The sequence below is a fragment of the Geosmithia morbida genome, assembly GCF_012550715.1.
Source record: "Geosmithia morbida isolate 1262 chromosome Unknown scaffold_21, whole genome shotgun sequence".
Classification (NCBI taxonomy): domain Eukaryota; kingdom Fungi; phylum Ascomycota; class Sordariomycetes; order Hypocreales; family Bionectriaceae; genus Geosmithia; species Geosmithia morbida.
Genome location: NW_023336208.1, coordinates 138559 through 158673, shown reverse-complemented (window position 1 = coordinate 158673; position 20115 = coordinate 138559). Strand labels below are relative to the sequence as shown.

Here is a 20115-nt window from a genome sequence, read left to right as displayed (position 1 = left end):
GGGGGGTGGAGGGTCACGCGTTGTGTCTCAGTATTGCATGAGCTGTCGAGCTCGCAACATGGGTCTCGGGTTCTCACACGCAGAGTACAGAGAGAGTCGCTACGGGCTTACTCAACACGTAGAGTACTCATACGGTTACCAGCACTCTACTGCTGCACTACTGATAGATAATATTGACAGAGATGGTGAGGATATTAATAGTATCGATACCTGCAGGCTGTAGGTGCTGCTCTCACCAAGAGGAGTCTGTGTGGGTACTCACACAGTCGTCTTGGCGGGAAGGGATGAATGAGACGGAGGAAGAGCCAAGGCCGCTTCTACGGTCCGGAGTATACGAGTGATCCGGACAGGAAAGCTGCTTCTTTCGCTGCTGCTTCTGCTGCTTCTGCTGCTTCTGCTGCTTCTGCTGCCTCTGCTGCCGCTGCGGGCGACGCGCGCCATGCAACTGCACGCAGCAACATGTACGAGTAGATGTGGATCTCTCTCTCTCTCTTAACATGGTTGACGGGAATATCCCCCCTCCCCCCTCCTCTGTACATGTATCATTGCTCCGCAATCCCATGCAGCTACGTCCTACAGAACTATATGTATGTGCATTTATTAATGACAAGGGGTTTTTTTTTTTTTTTGATTAAACGCGCAGATGAAGAGAGGAAGAAAAACCAGGTTTGCTCTGTCGACAGCCATCTGTATTCTTGTTATCTATCCTTGCTCTCCATGGTACATCACATCCATTCTTCCTGTCGGCCCGCGTTTCTTCCAAGGTGTGGATATCATGAGGAACTGATCAATACCTTGACGAGCAGTTTTCACCATTTGGGGTGACTCTCTTGTCGATACTCCCGTACAGGTAACGAATCGTACGAAAACTACAGACGACAAGAACCGCCATGCTGATACTGCTCCCTCGAAACTCGGCAACGCGATCCCCCAGAATTCAATGCTACCGTTTCACTGTCACCTGGTTTTTTGTCGGAAGTCAGCCGCGGCGATCGCCCCCACTGAAGATCAAACCCCGGCAAGGTCTAGGACGCACATACACACACACACACTCTCTCTCTCTCTCTCTCCTCTCTCTCTTTCTCACCCTCTCTCTCTCACACACACACTCACTCTCACACACACATGCGCATACTCTCACACGCATTCGTTACTGTTGCGTTGCGGGCGACGATGTATAGTAATATTGATCGCCTGGCCGATGTAGTGATATATAAGAAGGCGACAATGTATAGGAGTAGGAGAATTAGTATTAGGAGAAGCAGCGGCAGCGGCAGCGGCAGCAGCAGCAGCAGTGACCCCCCCCCCCCCCCCCCCCCCCCCCGGCCCCCGGCATTCCTGGGCATTCCTGATGGTCCCTGGCTTTGGGGGAAGGTCAAGCCTCAGGAAGATGTGTGGTCTGTCTCTTGCCTATTGTCTATCTGTCATCTTCACTCCCCACCACCAGCTCTTTCTCTCTTGGGTTGAGGTCACGAGTAGGAATGCGGTATGAGATGTTTGTGTGTGTGTGCGTGCGTATGCATCTGCACAGTATGATATATTCGTATGGTGCGCGTGTGGCGTGTGGCGTGTGGTGTGTGGTGTGCGATTGAGAGGTATTACGGCTACTAGCAAAAAAAAAAAAGACCGGTCTACTCCAGCCGTATTACTCGTAGAGAGTGAGGTACCGATAGACATGGATGGAGATGCACCTCGTAGATGGAGATGTGGAGAGAGAGAAGGAGAGAAGGAGAGAGAGGGAGAAGGGAGAGAGAGAGAGAGACAACCAACAGGTGCGGGCGTCTCTCCACAGTGCTGACTCGGGAAAGACGTTACAAAGGGAAGGGGCGATGGAGGTGCCGAAACAGGCAGTTGCCCGTTATTCATAGCTTGNCTCTCTCTCTCTGTGTGTGTGTGTGTGTATGTGTGTGTGTGTGTGAGAGAGAGAGAGAGAGAGAGAGATCAGTGTCGTCGTACCCGTACGTTTTCCCCATCATTCAATGATGACCCCCCCCCCCCCGGTTCTATCTCGCGTGGCTCTCGCAGCTTCTTTACTAGCTCTTTTTGCCTCTGCGCGCGCCGCGTACAATCCACTCCTCTGTATCATTCTTCTCAAGTCTCTCAAGGAACTAGCTGCTTTTTTGCACCCCTCATTTGGCGCGAGTCAATCTAAATAAGGAGAAGAGGGGGAGGAGGAGGAAAGGGAGGGGGGGTGGTGGCAACCGTGGAGACGGAGACGATGGCCCCAACGGTTTTTTTATTTATTTCATGTATTTCATTTATTTTCCTTCTTCAATCCATCTCTTTCCCCCTCCATCACCTTGAACTTGCCAACGTTGTAGAAACCCGCTCGGGTGGCACGCTAAGCGGCAAAGGTTCGCGCCGTGAATCTGTAGACGTGGTGGAAATGATCTCATGATCTCGTTCCAGCTGTAGAGCGAGCAGTAACGGCAATATCAAGCATACGACTACGAGCAGAGGAGCGGAGGAGAGTATCACGGCGCAGGCATGACTTGAACCTACGAGGGAATATGGAAAGTTCCACCGGGCGCGCGCGTGCGCCTAATCATGTACATGAGCAATCATGCAGCCTACATAATTCATGTGAGGAGAGAAAGAAGAAGGCAGAGAATAAAAAATTATAATGAAAAAATTATAATATACATGATAATATATATATGATAAAAACTTTTACAAATAAAATAGATTTTTTTTCTCGGGAAAGATACATAAATAAAAGGACGACGTCCGTAACCGAGATGGACATGCAGTAGGCTTGCAGCATGGTGTGCGTGTGAAAGAGAGACAGAGAGAGAGAGAGAGTAAAATATTAAATATATATATATATACATATTTTTCTTTTTTAAAAAAAAAGAAAACGGTCCTGTCGTGGAACCAAGACCCGGTTGCCGCGGTGCTTTAGTTGCTCTGTCCGACCTTGGCTACTGCATACATGCACACACACACACACACACACACACACAGAGAGAGAGAGAGAGAGAGAGAGTGTGTGTGTGTGTGTGTGTGAGGAGGAGGAGGGGGGGAAGGGAGGGAGGGAAGATGAGGGGAGAAGGAGGGGGGAAGAGAAGAGAGGGAAAGAGAGATGATGTTATGGGGGGGCAATGAGTGTATGGGTTTGGTTGCTTGTCCGTGGATGCAAGGTCCTTGTCAAACTCGCTTGCGACGAGAGAGGGGCCAGTACGTAGTAAGTATCATGAATAGTGTATTTCACAACAAAAAAAGCTTCTCCTCTCTTTTATTCTCATCTTTTTTTTCTTCTTTGCTTCTACTCTCATCTTCAATAACGGTACTACTGAGGAAGAGATGGACTCTAGACGAATAGATAACAAGATACTCATAGAAGAAGAAAGGACACAGCTTGGTGAAGGGGGGAGGGACGGCGAAGAGAGAGGAGGAAGAAGAAGAAGAGAAAAATGAGGGATCGAAGAGACACGGGAGGAGGGGTGACATATCAAGCTTGGTTGGTCGGCTCGACAAGGAACACATACACACACACACACACAAACTTTGACGGATGGAAGAGGAGGGGGAGGGGGAGGGGGAGGGACGGGACTCTGCAGTCATGTCTTGCTATGGCGGCTCGCAATGGCTTTCCTTTCTTTTTTCCTGCCTCTTCTTTTTACCTTTCTTCTTTCTTCCCCTCTGATCAGAGCCGGCGTCTGTCGTTTCTTCCTTAGCTGATCACTTAGTATCTTGGTATCTTGATAGTAAGGAGGGGGAGGGGGGGTGGCATATATTGCAACCGAGTTTTGAATGCTCTATATATTAATATATTATATATATTGATATTATATATATCTATATTGTATATCATATACCATATATTGTATTGTATATATATATATATATAATATGTATATAGTATATATAATATATATATATAGTATACATCATACGAGTACCAATACGTGATAATATATCACACCTTGTAATCTGTACGAGTATCCGTACGGCATCTACTGACAACTCCGTAGTATCAACTACTGTCAATACTAGCTCGATACTTGGTAATGGCGATACGGAGTAGCAGCATCCGCTATTATGTGGGATAGACGTCGACGCTGTGATACAGTATGTATGCATCGTTCAATGTTGCATAAAGTCCGGTCCTCTTCCCATGCCACTATGCTGTTTATGCAGCCCTATGCACAACCGGTATTCCTTTCTGTTCTGTGCTTTCTTTGTTTCCGCGATGGGCATACAGATTACATGTACAACAGTTGGCCACTACGTGTGATGTGTTATGCGTGGTGTGATGGCCTTGTCTTGTGTGTGCGATGTGCTGCTATTACTTATCTGTACTCCGTACTCTTTGAACCCCCCGTCATTACTACTCGTACAGCCAAGTAGAGAATGCTCCTGTCTTCGAATCCCGTCTTCCTACAGACCACTCAACTACATGTGACGCTCGGACTATGATTGCATACTATTACATGGTCACCGTCATCATACACTGACACGGCGGAGATACTGCAAGCAAGGTGGAAAGGGTCGTCGAGATAGCCAACATGGCATCATCCTATAAGCCCTCTCCCCTCCCTTTTTTTTGGGAAAAGAGAGAGAGAGAGAGAGAGAGAGAGATGACTATCGTCTTTTCTTCTTCTTTTTTTTTCTTTACAAACCTTTTTCTCCCTCTACTCTCCTCCACTATGGAAAAGGGCCGAAAGGCAGTTGTTTTCTGTTCTATATACACATGCACATACACACACACACGCACACACACATATATATATATATACTTACATATACACATATATACACATACACACATTTACACATATACACACATACACACACATACACATACACATACACATACACATACACATACACATACACACACATACACATACACATACACATACACACATGTACGCATACGCATATAGGAGCATACGGGTACAGCAGAATAATAACCCCCTTCTTCACAACCGGCAACTCCGACGTGACTCGTCGTAATGCCCATCTCAGCCATCTGTAATTCCGTGTACTCGTACCGGTTGGTTTGCACGTACGGCATCCTTTCGCCGCTCTCTGTCCCAGACTGTCCCCTGCATCTAGAGGAAACCCCCGGATCTATCCTTATATTCCTCCTCCCTCGGGGTGTCCCTCGGGGTGGGATCGACCTTCCATCCCGACGAGGGGAGTCTGGTTCCTGCCTGTCTTCCTCAGTGTCGTCAGGTATGGCTTCGCACGTTCACATTCGCTCCGCGGTGTACGCTGCCGAGCATCTACAATGACCCCATGTACACGAGATACCAGTCATGATGATACCGGTATCGACACCTACACCACCGCCATGGACACTAATCTCCTCTTGGCCTCTCTTCTTTCGCCTCCTCCGTCTCCTCCTAGATATCCTTACTCGTCTCCTGCGATGTTCCAGAGTCCTCGCTAGTCAGCCGATTATGCTTCCCCCTTGTCTTCCAGGGCCGGTCCTCATTCATGTGCGTGATAGGCATCGTCAACTATGCTAGGCTCGATCGATCCAGGCCTAGTGATATTACATGCTCTAGGGCGGCATCCTTCCTCTTCCTTTCCCGCCCCGTTGTAGCCGCACACACAGACTCACAGAGAAGAGAGAGCAGGGAACCGATTTTTTTTCCTTGTAAATATAAATGTATTTATAAATGTATATCTAAATATATGTATCAATGTATACATATAGATAAATAAAAAAGCCACATTCCTCCGTTCCCTTCTCCACTCCATTGTTCGATTCATGCCAGACAATGGCAACGGTAGACGGGACCAGAATATAAACTTTTCCCTTGTTCTCATTGTTTTGTCAGAGAAGAAAGAAAAAAGAAGAAAGAGGCTAGAACTTGCTAGCAGAGTTAGGCAAGGGCGGCATGTCATCGAATAGGCCTAGAGAGAGAGGGAGGGAGGGAGGGAGGGAGGGAGGAGGGTGGTGAGGAGACGATGATGAATCCTCTACTACTATCAATTCCATCACGACCATTATTGCTACTGCTACTGCTACTAACTCCCTTGGGATAGATTGTACCGTCGGAAAGTGTTTCTAAGCCGTACGTCCGTCATGCGAGACAGAGGTCGTTCTCCCGCTTCTCTATGCAAGTAACATGTCTCGGATTATCAAACTCTGCCTGTCTATATACTACAACTTACACGGTCAAGACGAGACTTTCCCCTTAACAGGCAATAGCAGGAATATCGTCATCATCACCTGCATCGCTCCCTGGAAATACTACACTGTACAATCATAGTCGCAAAAGAACCTCCTTCGGGACAAGGAGCGGGGGGGTACGTGTGATCCGAAGGTTGGGAACATCATGATACATGATGGTATTTCAGTCAAGGTTTCTTTTTTTCCTTTCCCTCTCTCTCCCCATTTTTTCCCTATTAAACTCAAACTCATTCTTTCTTCTCGCTATTCTTTCTCGTCCTTGTCTGATGAGGTGAGAATGCGAAGGAACGAGTCAAGTCGTGCATCATGCAAAAGACCACTGCGAGCTTCTCGGTCAGAACGTCTTGAATTGTACATCGTCCGGTACGCCAGTATTAGGTTTTCTCCGTTCTAGATTCACTCCGAGATTGAAAAGAAAGAAAAAAAGGGAAAAAATAAAGGGGGAGGGGAGGGGACTGAAGGGGTAAAGGGAAGAAGAAGAAGAGGAAGAAGAGGAAGAAACGTCATATTCCCAACATCAGGCCAACCACATGGTAAACAGGTATGGATCCGACCGACACGCTATCCTTTCGCCCAGTTTCCTTCCAGTCCGGGCTCTCCATAGAAGCGAATCGGGCCCAGACGCCTCTCTCGATTCGGGGAGAACAGCTCCGTTCATCCTCTTCATACCGTCATCGACATCATCTCGATCTCGCCAAGGGAAGGGGGGGCGCTGGACTTGCACATCGGCCCTACAACATGCACGCCATATTCCCAATTGGCAATAATGATTTTCTCGCTGTACGTGCTTGTTCTAGAGGTGGAACATGTATTGACATCCTACCTGGTAACCGAGTAGTATATACTTCATGTTCGCTCATGAATCAGACAGAACACCGAGTCATTTAGAGAAAATGAAGAAGAAGAAGGAGAAGAAGAAGAAGAAGTGAATAAAGAAAAAAAATGCCATCATGTCCATTTGAACCCACAACCAGGTTCAACATGACATAGATGACCGTCATAAAGGATATACAATCATAAAAAGAAGAGGGTAAAAAAAAGAGAGAAAGGAGAGCAGGCAAGATGTTAGTCTATCAGGAATAGCAGCTCGTCCTCAGACTCCCACGCATCAACCTCATCCTCGTTATCAAGAAAGGCCATCTGCACAAACCTATCCACCCAGTCCACCTGGGCGGCTCCCCATTCCTGTGCCTGCATCTGCTGAGCCTGGGCGAGAGCCTGCGCCTGCGCCTGCGCCTGCGCCTGCGCCTGCGCCTGTCGTCCATGCGCCGCTTCGCCATAAACTCTCCTGGCGTCGGCTGCGGCTTCTGCTGCTGCGCCGCCGCCTCCGTGACCTCCTCGTCGCCTTCCACCACCTCCTCTTCCTCTTCTTCCGCGACCTCCGTTCCCCCTTGCGCCACCCCCTCCGACTCTACCTGCATCTGCACCTTGTTGACCTGCAGCTGCATCAGGGATAGGGCGTCGTCGCTGTCTCTGCCTCCTTTGACCGGCGTCGGGACGGCGAACATTATTATTATTGTTGTTGTTGTTGTTGTTGTTGTTGTTGTTGGTCTGATCGTCCATTAAGCGAAGCACCAGAGGTGCCTCTCGCGCCACCACCATGTTACGCTCAGCTGCTACCGCCCCGTCTCCGTTAGCATTGGCCTGGAACACGATGCCCGGCCTGCGATGGTTTCCGTCGCCATCGTCGCCGTCGTTGTCGCCTTCGTCGTCCCCATCACCGCGCACGTGATTTTGGCCTTGATGTTGATGTCGATCGTCGCCCTGGTCTCTCAGCCCTCTGGCCCGGATCTCCATCGGCAAGACGTTATCCCCCTGGCCGTCCTCGAGGTCCCAGAGCCTGCCCTTGCAGGCAGTGCTGACGTGCTGCATGTATGGGCTCACCGAGTCTGGGTTGTAGTGCGCGTAGGGGTTGGACGGGTTCAGCCACGTCGAGCAGAGGTAGCAAAAGTGCGTGTGGCAGCGGGGGCAGATCATGTGGTTGCACCCGTGCGTCTTCTGAGCGCGACACTCGCACGTCGGGCACGGGCTCGTGTACAGCTCGAGGTACTCCAGAGACTTCTGCTCCTGCTCCGAGATCTCCTCCGCCCTCGCCTTGAACATGCACCGGTTCAGCTCGCCGTGCCACGTCTGGAGACAGCGGCTGCAGAAGGCAAAGTGGCAGTCCTCGCACACGGCCAGCATGTCGGCCGGCTCCATCTCTTCCTTGCCCTTCTTCTCGGCGGCGGCCCTGTCTCTGCCGTCTCCGTTCTCCCCTGCCCCGTCCTGCCGCTCATCCTCCTCGGACTCGGCGTCGGACGTCTCGGCGAAGTCGAGTCCGGATGGCTTCTTGTGCTTCTCGGACCTTGCAGCGCCGCCGCACCACTGCCGCGGGCAGTAGATTGTGCTCTTGTCCGACTCGAGTACCGTCTTGTACTTGAGCATAACGTAGCGCTTCACCGTGTCCTCGGACAGTCCGATCTGGAGGAGCTCACTAGGACTGATGGCCATCTTTGGCTTCCTCGTCTTCTTGCCCTCCTTTTCCAGGGCCGATGCTCGTTCTTTTGCGCAGTTAGGTGCGGGACACCGTACCGTGGCTACGCTGCCTTCCGTGATGGCATCGTTGTAGAAGTCCTGCAAGCACCCCAGGCAGAAGATGTGACCGCAGTCGAGCATCTTGTGACATTTTGAGCCCTTTCTAGGTTCTAGATTCTCGTCAGTTCATCTGCTCCTTCTCATTGTGGTGACACTGTTCATCATCTTCGACGTACCAAGACAGATGCCGCAGTCGAACGTCTCCTTTTCGAATGCCGCCTTCTTGGCTTCGATATCGTAGTCCAAGACAGCGAGCTTGTGCTGCGCGTCGAGGTGGAGCGTACCGTCTGGGTCCACGGTGCCGAAGACATCGTCAGCAGAGCGCTGGAGCTGGTCGATGTATGCGTACGCTACAAGATCACGGGCCATCTCTTCCCAGAGCTGGCGGGCGTCGGCCTCGAGCCTGTCGAGCGTCTCCCTGGTCAGCCACTGGGGGTCTGTGGACAGCCTCACCTGAGGCGGGGATTTCTGCGGGTAGCCGTCTCCGAGGGACATTCGCAACGACAGAGGTGGCAGGTGAGAGACCTGGAGTAAGTCCTCCTCCGGATGACCGTTGGCGGTGTTGGGTTCTCGATGGCCGCCTGCAGCACCGACTCCGATGGCAGGAGCCGGAAAAGTGACCGTGACTGGTGCCTCTGGCTGTATGGCCAGATCCACCTCAAAGGTGAACGGATCATTGGCGACGTCCGGACGGCGGATCTCGGGATAGATGGCCTCGAGGGCCTCGAGCTCCGTCTGGCGGAGGTCTTCGTCATCCATGATTGCGGGGTGACAAGAGCCCTGGTTTTGAAAGCGTCTGTGAAGCTTCCGCTATGTCTAGGATATGTCGGATGTATGCTGAGACATCTCTCAAAAAAGGGGTGCTTCAAGTAGGCGAGTATCGCCACTATCACCGTAGGAAGTCTGGAAGAGGTTGATACTACCAGGAGGTCATGGTGACGGATGTGCGTGTTGAGCTGGAAGTGGAGGAGGTGACGGGTTTGTCTGTCTGCTTACTAGCAAGAGGACGGGACGGGTTCATATACCGAGAGCAAGATCCCCCAAAGGTCAAGACTTAACAATGAAGCCCCCTCGGCGATGACTCTTCCATGGGTTACGTCGTGCTTCGATGGTTGATGAGAGTCACAGATGTTCCCGGAGGCTACGGCGGGATAGATCGTGGGTGTGGCGGATTTGCAGAGGGTCTAGTCGCTGGCCCTCTAGCGGTACACCGCTGTAGCTGGTCGCTGTAATATCGGGCTACACGCTGCACGGGTATCGATACGCTGTGGTGCCCTGGATGATGACTAATCCGGCAGATGGTTACCTGCTGTACGAGCATATCACGGAGTCGTAATGCAGCAAAGATGAATGAAATACTGTCGAGATGACGGATGCCTGGATTCAAAAGGCACAGTATTAACAGTCTGTTGGGCCATCATAGACGGACTGATGTAATGGCTAGATGTGGTGTAGAGTCGTAGCCGGGATTGTCAGCATCACATACATAGTGATAATATATGGCACTGCTGGTATAGACCACAATGCTGGCAACCAATAACCCAACGATAGCCGGTGTCATGATAGGAAGAAGAAGAAAAAGACACTGCACAATGATATATCTAGCAGATGACATGATAGAAATGCAATGTCAGATTTCAAGATCCATCGAGCCAAAGCCTAAAGGGCGGGGTAGAAGTGCGTAAGGAACCTGGCTGGCATGGAGTAATGCCCGTGTGTTTAGACCGGTGTTTGATAAACAGAGCAACAAAGGAGTGAGGACACGCGCGTGCCCGTCTACTCACCTTTTCCTCCCACTCTTCTTCTCCCTCACTCTTCAAGATGCATCTTCTCTCTCAATCATGATCCTGCAACTATCTGTCTCGTATAACCGTCCAGCCACATATCATTTCCTTTTTTTTTTCTTCCTTCCATACTGCTGCTATCACTCGCGCAACCTATAATTGATTCGGGACCGCCAAGTACCCTACAAACCCCTGCAAGGGAGCTGCAACCCCGGCAACCAGGGCCCCTCCCCCAGACCGACGCCAAAGTAAACAAAACTATCGGACCCTCCTCCCCATCCCTGTCCTCTTTTTCTCTTTTGGCTATGTGGCACAGTCTACTGCTTCGACTCGACTCGACCGTGGAAGAACTCTACGAGACAGCACGGAATATGGCGCCCGACCCTCGACTCATGCCCTCGTCGCGCTCGTCGCCAGGACCCGACCACACTGCCGTCGTCCGCTCATCAGCCTCGACGCCATCCCTCCGGTCGCGAGATGGGAGCGTGCCCATGCTATCCAGGGTGGACGGTGGAGGTGGCGGAAACGTACGGGTCGTGGTCCGTGTCAGGGCTTTTCTGCAGAGAGGTATGGCTAGCCTTCGATGCTTCCTCTGGCTGTTCCTGTTCCTGCTGCTGCTGCTGCTGCTGCCAAGTATAATCCCAACTGACATGTCTACGTGGTGAGATAGAGATCGACCGTCAAACAAGATGTCTCGTCAGCATGGACCCGATAACGCAGCAGACGACGCTCCTGGCGCCCGACGACGGAACTCCCGACCTGGCGCGGTCGCAGCAGCCCAAGTCGAAAAAGGTGTACGAGGAGAAGAACTTTACGTTTGACAGCTCGTTCTGGAGTCACGACACCAGGGACAAGCACTACGCCACGCAGGAGGACGTGTACAACAGCCTGGGCGAGGAGTTCCTGGACCACAACTTCGAGGGCTACCACACGTGCATCTTTGCATACGGGCAGACGGGGTCGGGTAAGTCGTACACGATGATGGGGACGCCCGACCAGCCGGGACTGATCCCGCGGACGTGCGAGGACCTGTTTGAGCGGATCGAGGCGGCGCAGAACGAGAACTCCAACGTGGCGTACAACGTGCGCGTGTCGTACTTTGAAGTCTACAACGAGCACGTGCGCGACCTGCTGGTACCCGTAGTTCCCAACCGCCCGCCCAACTACCTCAAGATCCGCGAGTCGCCGAGCGAGGGCCCCTACGTCAAGGACCTGACCGAGGTCCCCGCGCGCAACCTGGACGAGATCTTGCGGCACATGACCAACGGCGACGCGTCCCGCACCGTGGCCAGCACCAAGATGAACGACACGAGCAGCCGCAGCCACGCCGTCTTCACCATCATGCTCAAGCAGATCCACCACGACATGGAGACGGACGAGACGACGGAGCGCAGCTCGCGCATCCGGCTGGTGGACCTGGCGGGCAGCGAGCGCGCCAAGTCGACCGAGGCCACGGGCGCCCGCCTCCGCGAGGGCAGCAACATCAACAAGTCGCTCACCACTCTGGGCCGAGTCATCGCCGCCCTGGCCGACCCCAAGGTTCTGCGCTCGGGCAAGCGCAAGGACATCGTTCCCTACCGCGACTCCATCCTGACCTGGCTCCTCAAGGACTCGCTGGGCGGCAACAGCAAGACGGCCATGATCGCCTGCATCGCGCCCTCGGACTACGACGAGACCCTGTCGACCCTCCGCTACGCGGACCAGGCCAAGCGCATCCGCACCCGCGCCGTCGTCAACCAGGACCACCTGTCGACCGCCGAGCGCGACGCCCAGATCGCCGCCATGGCCGAGGAGATCCAGCGCCTGCAGCTGTCCGTCTCCGACTCGCGCCAGCGCGAGAAGAATGCCCAGCACGCGGAGGAGCGTCTGGACGAGTACCAGTCCCGCGTGGCCACGATGCAGCGCATGATGGAGGAGCGCGGAATGGTGGCCGAGAGCAAGATCAAGAAGCTCCAGACGGAGAATGAGGCCCTCAAGCTGCACCTCCGTCTCGCCATCGACAGCCTCAAGAACCCCATCCCGGCTGTCCCGCCGCCTAAGTCTGCCACCACCAAGGGGGTCGGCAGCGGCGGCGACGGCTCTGTCCTATCGGACGAGGATGACGAGAACCGCTCCATCCATGAGGACGGGGACGACGAGTACTACGACTCGGACACTACGGCTTACGGAGAGGACGATCTCCAGGAGGAGATGAAGAGGTATCTACTTGACGTGGGCAACCTGCGCAAGTTGATTGGCGGTGATGTGTCGAGGTTCAAAGACGGTGAGAGTACGAGAATGCCTCTTGGTGTGAGGGAGAATGTATAACGTGTTTTGGCGGAGTTCCTTTTCTGGTGTCTATGCCCTTTTTTTTTTTTTTGCTTTGCTGTGTTTTTTTTTTTTATGACCGAGCGAGGATTGGCGTTTTATATATATATATATACATCTCTTTCAACACGTAGTTTAATGACCAGGGTGAGCACATTTATATGGTCCCTATTTTCCTTGCTTGACGTTGATGACGGACGCTCTGGTGTGGGACGCGCGGCATTGCTCGGACAAAATAAGAAGGAAAAAGAGAAAGAAGAGAAAGGTTAAGAAAAAATTAGAAGAAGAAAAAGTCACCAAGTTACCCAACGACCCGACAGATCCTCCCCGAGACCCGGCGTCCGTGCTCCGAGACGGGTGGATCCGGGACCCCCGTGCGGCCAGGTATTCTGCACATCCCACCGGTGGGACGGATGAGCCTCGAGATCCAGCCATTATCGATACTACAATGTCCCAGGAGTCAGTTTCTCTCTCTCTCTCTCTCTCTCTCTCCTCTCATGATACATTTCGCGATACATCTGTAGTACTCTGCTCGCCAAGCTCCCCTTGTGCTCCGGAAGCAAGTTCTAGGCCGTTTTACTCTCCTGCGGACGTCCTCGTCCAGGGTGATTATTCCCATGAGCGTGGGGCCCTGGTCTATCCTGTACATGTGATAATTATGTCGCGGACCTCCTCGTGTGTTCTGTCGGAGATCAGGACGAAAGAGCAGGCCGACGCTTCCCTTCGCCGATTCTTACGTGACGCAGATAGGTAGGCAGTCTCCAGCTTGATTTCCAGGCACGTTGGTGGTCAACCTTGTCGTGGAGTGTCAAGGTTCTTGTCCTTCTTCATTATTATGGTGCTGGGCTCGACAGTTCTGTAGTCGAGCCTGGCTTACCTAAGCTATGGCATTATTCGCTACGACAAGTGGTGATGATTCTGTTTATATCATTGGGTGAAGTTGGCCACGCCCTCATCATGCTGGCGGTCTCGCTGGCGGCCTCGCTGGCTATGATCTATCTACTGGGAGCGGCCACATATCGTCTAAAAGTAGGGAAAGATAGAAAAAGAAAAAAAAGAAAAAACAGCCAAAGAACAACCTGTAAGGGTATTCGCTGTCACTGACTAAGGATGTTACAGAAGAAATGTATCTGCCGGAACAAACAGTTGAGTAAGTTACCGAAATGGGTTATTCCGGTCCGCTGCTATGAAGTTGGCGTCTCTGCCGCACCCTCTTCCGAGCTGTGCTTTCTCTTTGGCCCACCCTAGCGCTTTTTGCCCTGGCCCTGGGGCCCGGCATCGTCCAGAGGCTGACCAGAGCCCGGGTCCCCTCTAAAGGAAACGGCCTCCTGGTCTCTCGCCACGTCGGTAGCGGCAGTAGCATCGGTAGTGTCGACGGTGGTGGCAGGCTGGTTGTACTCCTCATAGTACTCTGGTCCCATTGTATGGCAAACCAAGGCCCTCGTAAAAGGTGTCCACAGCTGTATAGGAGCAGGATTATCGACGAAGTTCTACCTCAACTCTTCTAGCGTCAGGAAACGCACCGGTTGGTATGGCCGGTTCCCGTCCACTAACTCCACCTACAAGTACGCGAGGAAGTCGTGCGGCTCAGAAAGATCCCCCCCTGGCTCCTTGTCGGCGAAACTGATCAAGTGTCCAAAGTACATAGGGTCGTCGTCCTCGTGCCGTTTGCCTCGAGTCTTGGGTTTAACCTCGTTTCTACTTCCATATTAATATACAGGATTCAAACACACTTGAAGGATCAGAGGGTCACAAACCTCACATACCAGACACCGAAGCCTGTCTTCGCGGCGGCTGTGCGAACCACCTTCTTGTACAATTCGGCGATCCTGTCCAACGGTTGGACGATGTACCAGTGGATCTGCTCGTGTGTGTCAGTTGAGCAACTTTTGGGCAGTAACATATATACATTGCTCAAGGCTTACCACAGGGTCATCCTTGGTCCCAGCACCGTCGGTAGTGGACATGGTCTTCCAAGACCCTCGCGGCGTTGTTTTTTGCCTTACCAGCAAAGACGTGTTTGGCCCCGACCCACCGTCAGGTTGGCGACTCCTACCTTTGCGGCCCATCTCGCAGGTTGCGTGTTCAAAAGAATCAAGAGAAAAGACAGGATGGCTGACGATGCAAATATTTAGATTTGGGGTATGCGATGTTAAAGAGTAACATGTTGCTTCATTTTGCCGAGCGGAAAACCCCTTTTCTACCCTACCCTACCCTACCCTACCCCCCCCCCCCCCCCGCGCGCTCTTTCCCTAAGTTCTTGTTCTTCCTTCCTCCTTCCTCACCCGTAGGCCACAACTCCCCCCCCCGCCCTTTCCCAAGGTTCTCCTTCTCACTCGTAGGCTACAGCCCCCTCCAGTCAGTCGCGTTCCAAAGAACACTCGTACTTGACCGCCAACCAATCATGCTTCAGGGCACCCTCTGCGGACAGTCGGTCCTCCGGCCTGAACCTCAGCAGTCTCTCAATCAGGTCCGCCAAGGTCTCGGCTTCATCATCGCATATGAGCCAGGACTGCCGGCGAGGGCAACGGGAGTTCGTGACTGACATAAGAGGACATCCGTGGCACCGGCAGACTCTTTTTCGGATGGAGTAGAAACGGTGGAGTCTTTCCCTTTCGTCGTTGTTGTCCGTCCCGTCGTTGGTAGACGAAGCAGCATCAGCGACGAGGGCGGCGGTAGACGCATAGTCATTTCCAGGCTGTATGGATTGTAGATCTTCGTCGAAATCATACCATGGGTAAGGATTCGGCAGCTTGCCTAGCAGAAGAAAGACTTCACCGGTAAAATGCCATTCATAATTAACGGTCGTGTAGCGATACGACAATTGCTCTCTGATGTGGAAAAGCGGCTGGGCGAAGCGAATCTCGTATAGCATGCAGCCCAGAGACCAGAGGTCTATGGCAGTGGTGCTGCTGCTGGTATCGGCCACGGCCGTGCGGCGGTCCCTGCTGTAGATCATCTCTGGCGCGTAGCAGGGGACTCCCCAGGGCCATTTATACCTTTTCCTTCTCATGAAATCGGGAGTCCCATCATCGCTATCAGCAAAAAAAGAGTTTCCAAAAGCTATAAGGCGCGATCTCGTTGATATAATGGCTGGGTTGACGAGGGGCCAGTCGACCGAATAGACGAGGTAGCGTGGAGCGCCTGGGATCTCTGGAGTCAGTCCTGCATCCTCCAATATCACCATGGCCTCAGTGTCGGGCTGCCCGAGAAGCTCTAGCACCTCGTCCTCCTCTAGTCCATCGAGATTGATGAGCTCTAATAGGACATTGAATGGCTGAATATCTAAGGGGGGAGGGGGATGTAGTTAGTAGATTGACGAAGATGAGCAGCCTGATCTGAGACTGAAGAAACGGAATCAAGGGTCCCTCTTACTTCCGTGGCATATTCCATGGCGGTGAAGCAAGGCAAGAGCCTCGGCCGTTTCTTGGAATATATCCTGAAAGGGGTGGGCTCCAACACATCGTCCCCCTTCCTCTTCTTCCTCTTCCTCTTCCTCTTCGTCGTCGTCGTCGTCGTCATCTTGTTTCCGAAGAGGTGGCAGCAAAGGCCCTTCATCCCTTTCATGCTCCTTCTCATCCATCTTTTGATGTGGATAGAAGATACTCAGGGCTTCACTTGCCGGAGGGCCCAGAACGGGGTACACCAGGCAAATGTGCGTGCCGTTTGGGCTCTGGCAGGTAAATTCCCGGAGGGGGAGGCATAGATGTCTCTCAAAACCAGGGCTGGGGGGTGGGGAGCCGCTCGTAGAGCGGAGTAGCCGGTCCCTGACGTGGTAGATGGCCTGCTTCTCGACGTCTGCGAGTGGGCAGGCCATGAGAATCTTGACGGCGACGTAGTGAGTGGTTCCTTCTGGCACGTCTTGCGGCCCGGGCCGCAGGTCCCGGCACAGCCAGACGGCCCCCGATGAGCCGAAGCCGAGCTTGTGGATGACGCGGTAGCGCCCGTCGTCGCCTATCTCGTCCCCTAGGTGGACGGGCATGTAGCCACCCTTCCGGAATTCGGACTCGGACTCTAGGATGCCATACACGTCCGAGAAATTCGCATTGAGCCGGCCCCACAGCTTGTCAGGATCCCGAGAGTAGTAATGTAGGCGTCGCGGCTCTCTTTTTCTCCTGTGCATCAGGCGTATGGCGCAACGCTCGTGGGACTGCAGGGATTGCGCCCGCGTTGAGGGGCGAGGGACCCAGCGAGTCTTCATAGGCTCCACCGCGGGATGGAAATTTAGCCGGGGCATTTTACCTCTGTACGGTTCTCTGTCCTTGAATAGTGCCTCTTTGCGCTCCGTGTAAAGCTCGGTGGCCGTAAGCGTGAGATGTGGGTGAGTGGATGTCTTGGAATAAGAACAGGTGGGTTTGCAAGGCGACTTCTTTCCCGACGATGGGAGAGATATATACAGCAGAAAGAAGGTGTGGCTCTGAGTTCCATGGCATTTATACTTGAAACTGTATGTCTCGAAATACGGTACGGTAAACCTTGACATTACAATGCTGTTCTAGAGTTGGTAACTGTCACGGGTTTCTCATGGGTTCACCATAGGGAAGTAAGGCAGACGTTCAGCGTGGGTTGTGGTTTGATTCAAGACTGAACCTTACTCCCTCCTTGCCTCTAGGAAGAGATTCCTTTCTTTTATGTATTCCTCTCCTGCCCCTCTATCACATAACGGTGATGTTTCTTAGGGAGATCAGAATGTTATCAAGGTTATCCATCACTATAGCGTGTGGCGTTGTGGCGCCATGGTCCTGTGGAGCCCCTACACCTGCGGGTGTTGTGGCACAAGAGTGTGACAGTGACTGTCTTGCGGATATGAGTCGTGAGGAGGCACGGATGGAGAGAGAGAATGGAGGAGATTTTAAATAGAAGGCCGGGGAGGAATCGCAGAAAGGAAGTGGACTTGGTGATGGTGGTTACTATTCAGTGAGACCCCCGTCTAGTACTAATAGTTGTCATAGTAAATCACATTATCAAGCAGGACTCGATCATAAAACCGTCGAGTCCGACACCACAATAATTATTAATATAGAATAAGAAGAACCTCAACACACCACTAAACACCTAACCTACCTTGAATGGGTATTAGACGTGTCCATATAGTTGTGTTCTTATAAACACGTCTTATTATCTGACTATACCCGAATACTAACCTTATTTTCTAAACACTCTACCGCACGCCTTCGTTCCTTACACGCGGTCTTGTTTATATGTCGACCTTGACGCCTACGTAGCTAAAGTCGATATAGTCCTTGTCGGAACACAACACGAGGATAGATCTGCTTTTATGCCAGACACACACGACGAAGAGTATGACACCTTATCAATGCGTCCTAATATCCACACGTGTCTCTATCGATCTTCAACTACTACCGGTGGCTGTGGTGGCTGGTCGCTTTTCCCCATAGACTCTGAATCAACAGCTTAGAGTTAAACCTTACGTCACACCGGGGCACCTTTGGCAAGGAAGGTGTAAACAGCTGAGAAAACGTTGAGCTAGAGCAACAGGCTCGAGAACTCGACGATGAAGACTATAGACGAGGCCAAGGACTAGCCAGATGGGCGAACGACAAAGCCTATATATACGGCGCTCTCGCGGCCGTACACGATCCCGCTTCCTCATTCAAGAGTCTGAGGCCTGATACGGATGGCGATGGAGACGAGGAGGATATGTTTTTTTATTGCGTCCAGGGTCTAATCAAGAGTCTAGAGGACATCTCTATAACCTGGTCACCGCGTGCCTGGACGAATGACTATCAGCCGAGCGCGGCCGATAACCCTCACCAAGAGCCGCAGCACAGAACACGCAGCCTGGCAGACATATACGCCCAAACAACGGTTCCTCGTTGGCATTCTAGAAGGTGCTTCCTTACCTGGACTGTCCACCCGCACGGCGCACATATAGTGCCGGTACGAGCGACAAGAATGAGAGATTTGCATACTATCTGGATGTTGCTTCGTCGCTTTTGGAACCTGCCGCAACTCGACAGAATGGCACTACAGTGCGCCGAGGTAACCAACGTACTTCCGCTTACCCCGACAGCTCACGCACTCTTTGATCGGTTCAAGTTTGCTTTGCGCCCTATACGGTATCCGGTAGATCCAGAGCGGCGACTATTCATCCAGGTTGTCTGGTTAGAAAACGCCGAAAGACGGCGTGCGCTCACGGAAGGGATGTGGCGCTGTGTTCAATCTAGCGGCTTTGTGGATTTTCGGCGTGGAAAGGACGGAATGTATCCGTCCGTAAACCATGGGGATACTTATGAACTGGTCACTCCGAATCCTCAGACGCGTCCCTTGCCGAGCTTGAGGCTGCGATCTGCTCTCTTCCAACTTCCTTCAACAGTGGAAAAGGGAGGAATTCGACAGATGCCGACGGCCGCAAAATCTCTTCTTCCCTTTCCCAAGCAATGCATAGTAATTTCTTGAGCAGACAATACTTCACTGCGGGCGCCGAGCGAGAAGATGATGGTCTGAACATGGCAGTTGAGGATGAGAGAGCTCGGGTCAAGGTACGGGCCATCGAACCTGGGAGCCTTGCAAGCGCCAGGCTCGGCAGACTCGCTCGGCTCCCGGCTGAGAGACGGGCCCCTGATGCGAGAGAGCGTTGCCTCGGAGCTAGAGAGAGCCAAGCGTGCCATTGGAAGGAGGTAGGCGAATATCTATGCACACACGACGCCCCACATACGCATCCGAGGACCCGTGATACTGGCATGGCCCCCCGGTACGCACAGCCTTGACCGTCTTGGACGGCAGCCGTCCAGATCGATCGGTGTCACCTGCTGCCGATGACGATGAGACCAAGTCTGGAAACGATGTATTCAGGGAAACACCGAGCCCAGAGGAGACTGTTCTCAGAACCAAATCCACCATCAGCCATCTCTTCAGGGTTTATCAATGTCGATAAGGAAACATCATCCAAGGGGCCGACTTCCTGGCGTTGACACCTTCACTCCTCTACAGGGCTCTTCTGATATCGGCCATGCACTAGGCCGGCTCCCCAGAAGGTCAGCTTCGCAAGAAGATGGTAGGGGATGGCATTTCGCAGCAACGGGAATCGATCCGGTACCGGCAAGCCCATCATCATCAGAGCCTCTCCGGGCGGGAGGGCAAGAAGCCCCTACACCTTCTCCCTCTTAACGACGATGGTAGCATGTCATACGGACCCTCTTTTTGAGGGCCAGGTACGTGATTACGTTGCTCTCGTCTGTATAATATGTATCATCTGTGCACACCAGGGAGGCTTTTTTTTTTGGGGGGGGGGTAGCTTCTGGATCGATCTCTTGGATGTAATAATTCTGTACGACTCGT

General features: G+C 52.5%; 4 protein-coding genes across 4 annotated transcripts; 1 reads left to right on the top strand and 3 right to left on the bottom strand.

Annotated features, from left to right (window-relative positions):
• Positions 1-869: 869 nt before the first annotated feature.
• On the bottom strand, positions 870-3564 carry GMORB2_4533 (uncharacterized protein; the record flags this gene model as incomplete). Its single annotated transcript, XM_035466507.1, has 2 exons — positions 870-954; positions 3554-3564. 2 exons carry the CDS (start codon positions 3562-3564, stop codon positions 870-872), a joined length of 96 nt encoding a protein of 31 aa, XP_035318276.1.
• A 3649-nt stretch (positions 3565-7213) lies between these two features.
• GMORB2_4532 (E3 ubiquitin-protein ligase RNF14) lies at positions 7214-9481 on the bottom strand (the record flags this gene model as incomplete). The annotated part of the gene is made up of 2 exons (XM_035466506.1): positions 7214-8832; positions 8899-9481. 2 exons carry the CDS (start codon positions 9479-9481, stop codon positions 7214-7216), a joined length of 2202 nt encoding a protein of 733 aa, XP_035318275.1.
• Positions 9482-11208: 1727 nt separating this feature from the next.
• On the top strand, positions 11209-12813 carry GMORB2_4531 (uncharacterized protein; the record flags this gene model as incomplete). Its single annotated transcript, XM_035466505.1, has 1 exon — positions 11209-12813. One exon carries the CDS (start codon positions 11209-11211, stop codon positions 12811-12813), a length of 1605 nt encoding a protein of 534 aa, XP_035318274.1.
• Positions 12814-15172: 2359 nt separating this feature from the next.
• GMORB2_4530 (uncharacterized protein) lies at positions 15173-16936 on the bottom strand (the record flags this gene model as incomplete). Its single annotated transcript, XM_035466504.1, has 2 exons — positions 15173-16071; positions 16189-16936. 2 exons carry the CDS (start codon positions 16934-16936, stop codon positions 15173-15175), a joined length of 1647 nt encoding a protein of 548 aa, XP_035318273.1.
• Between the last annotated feature and the right edge of the window lie 3179 nt (positions 16937-20115).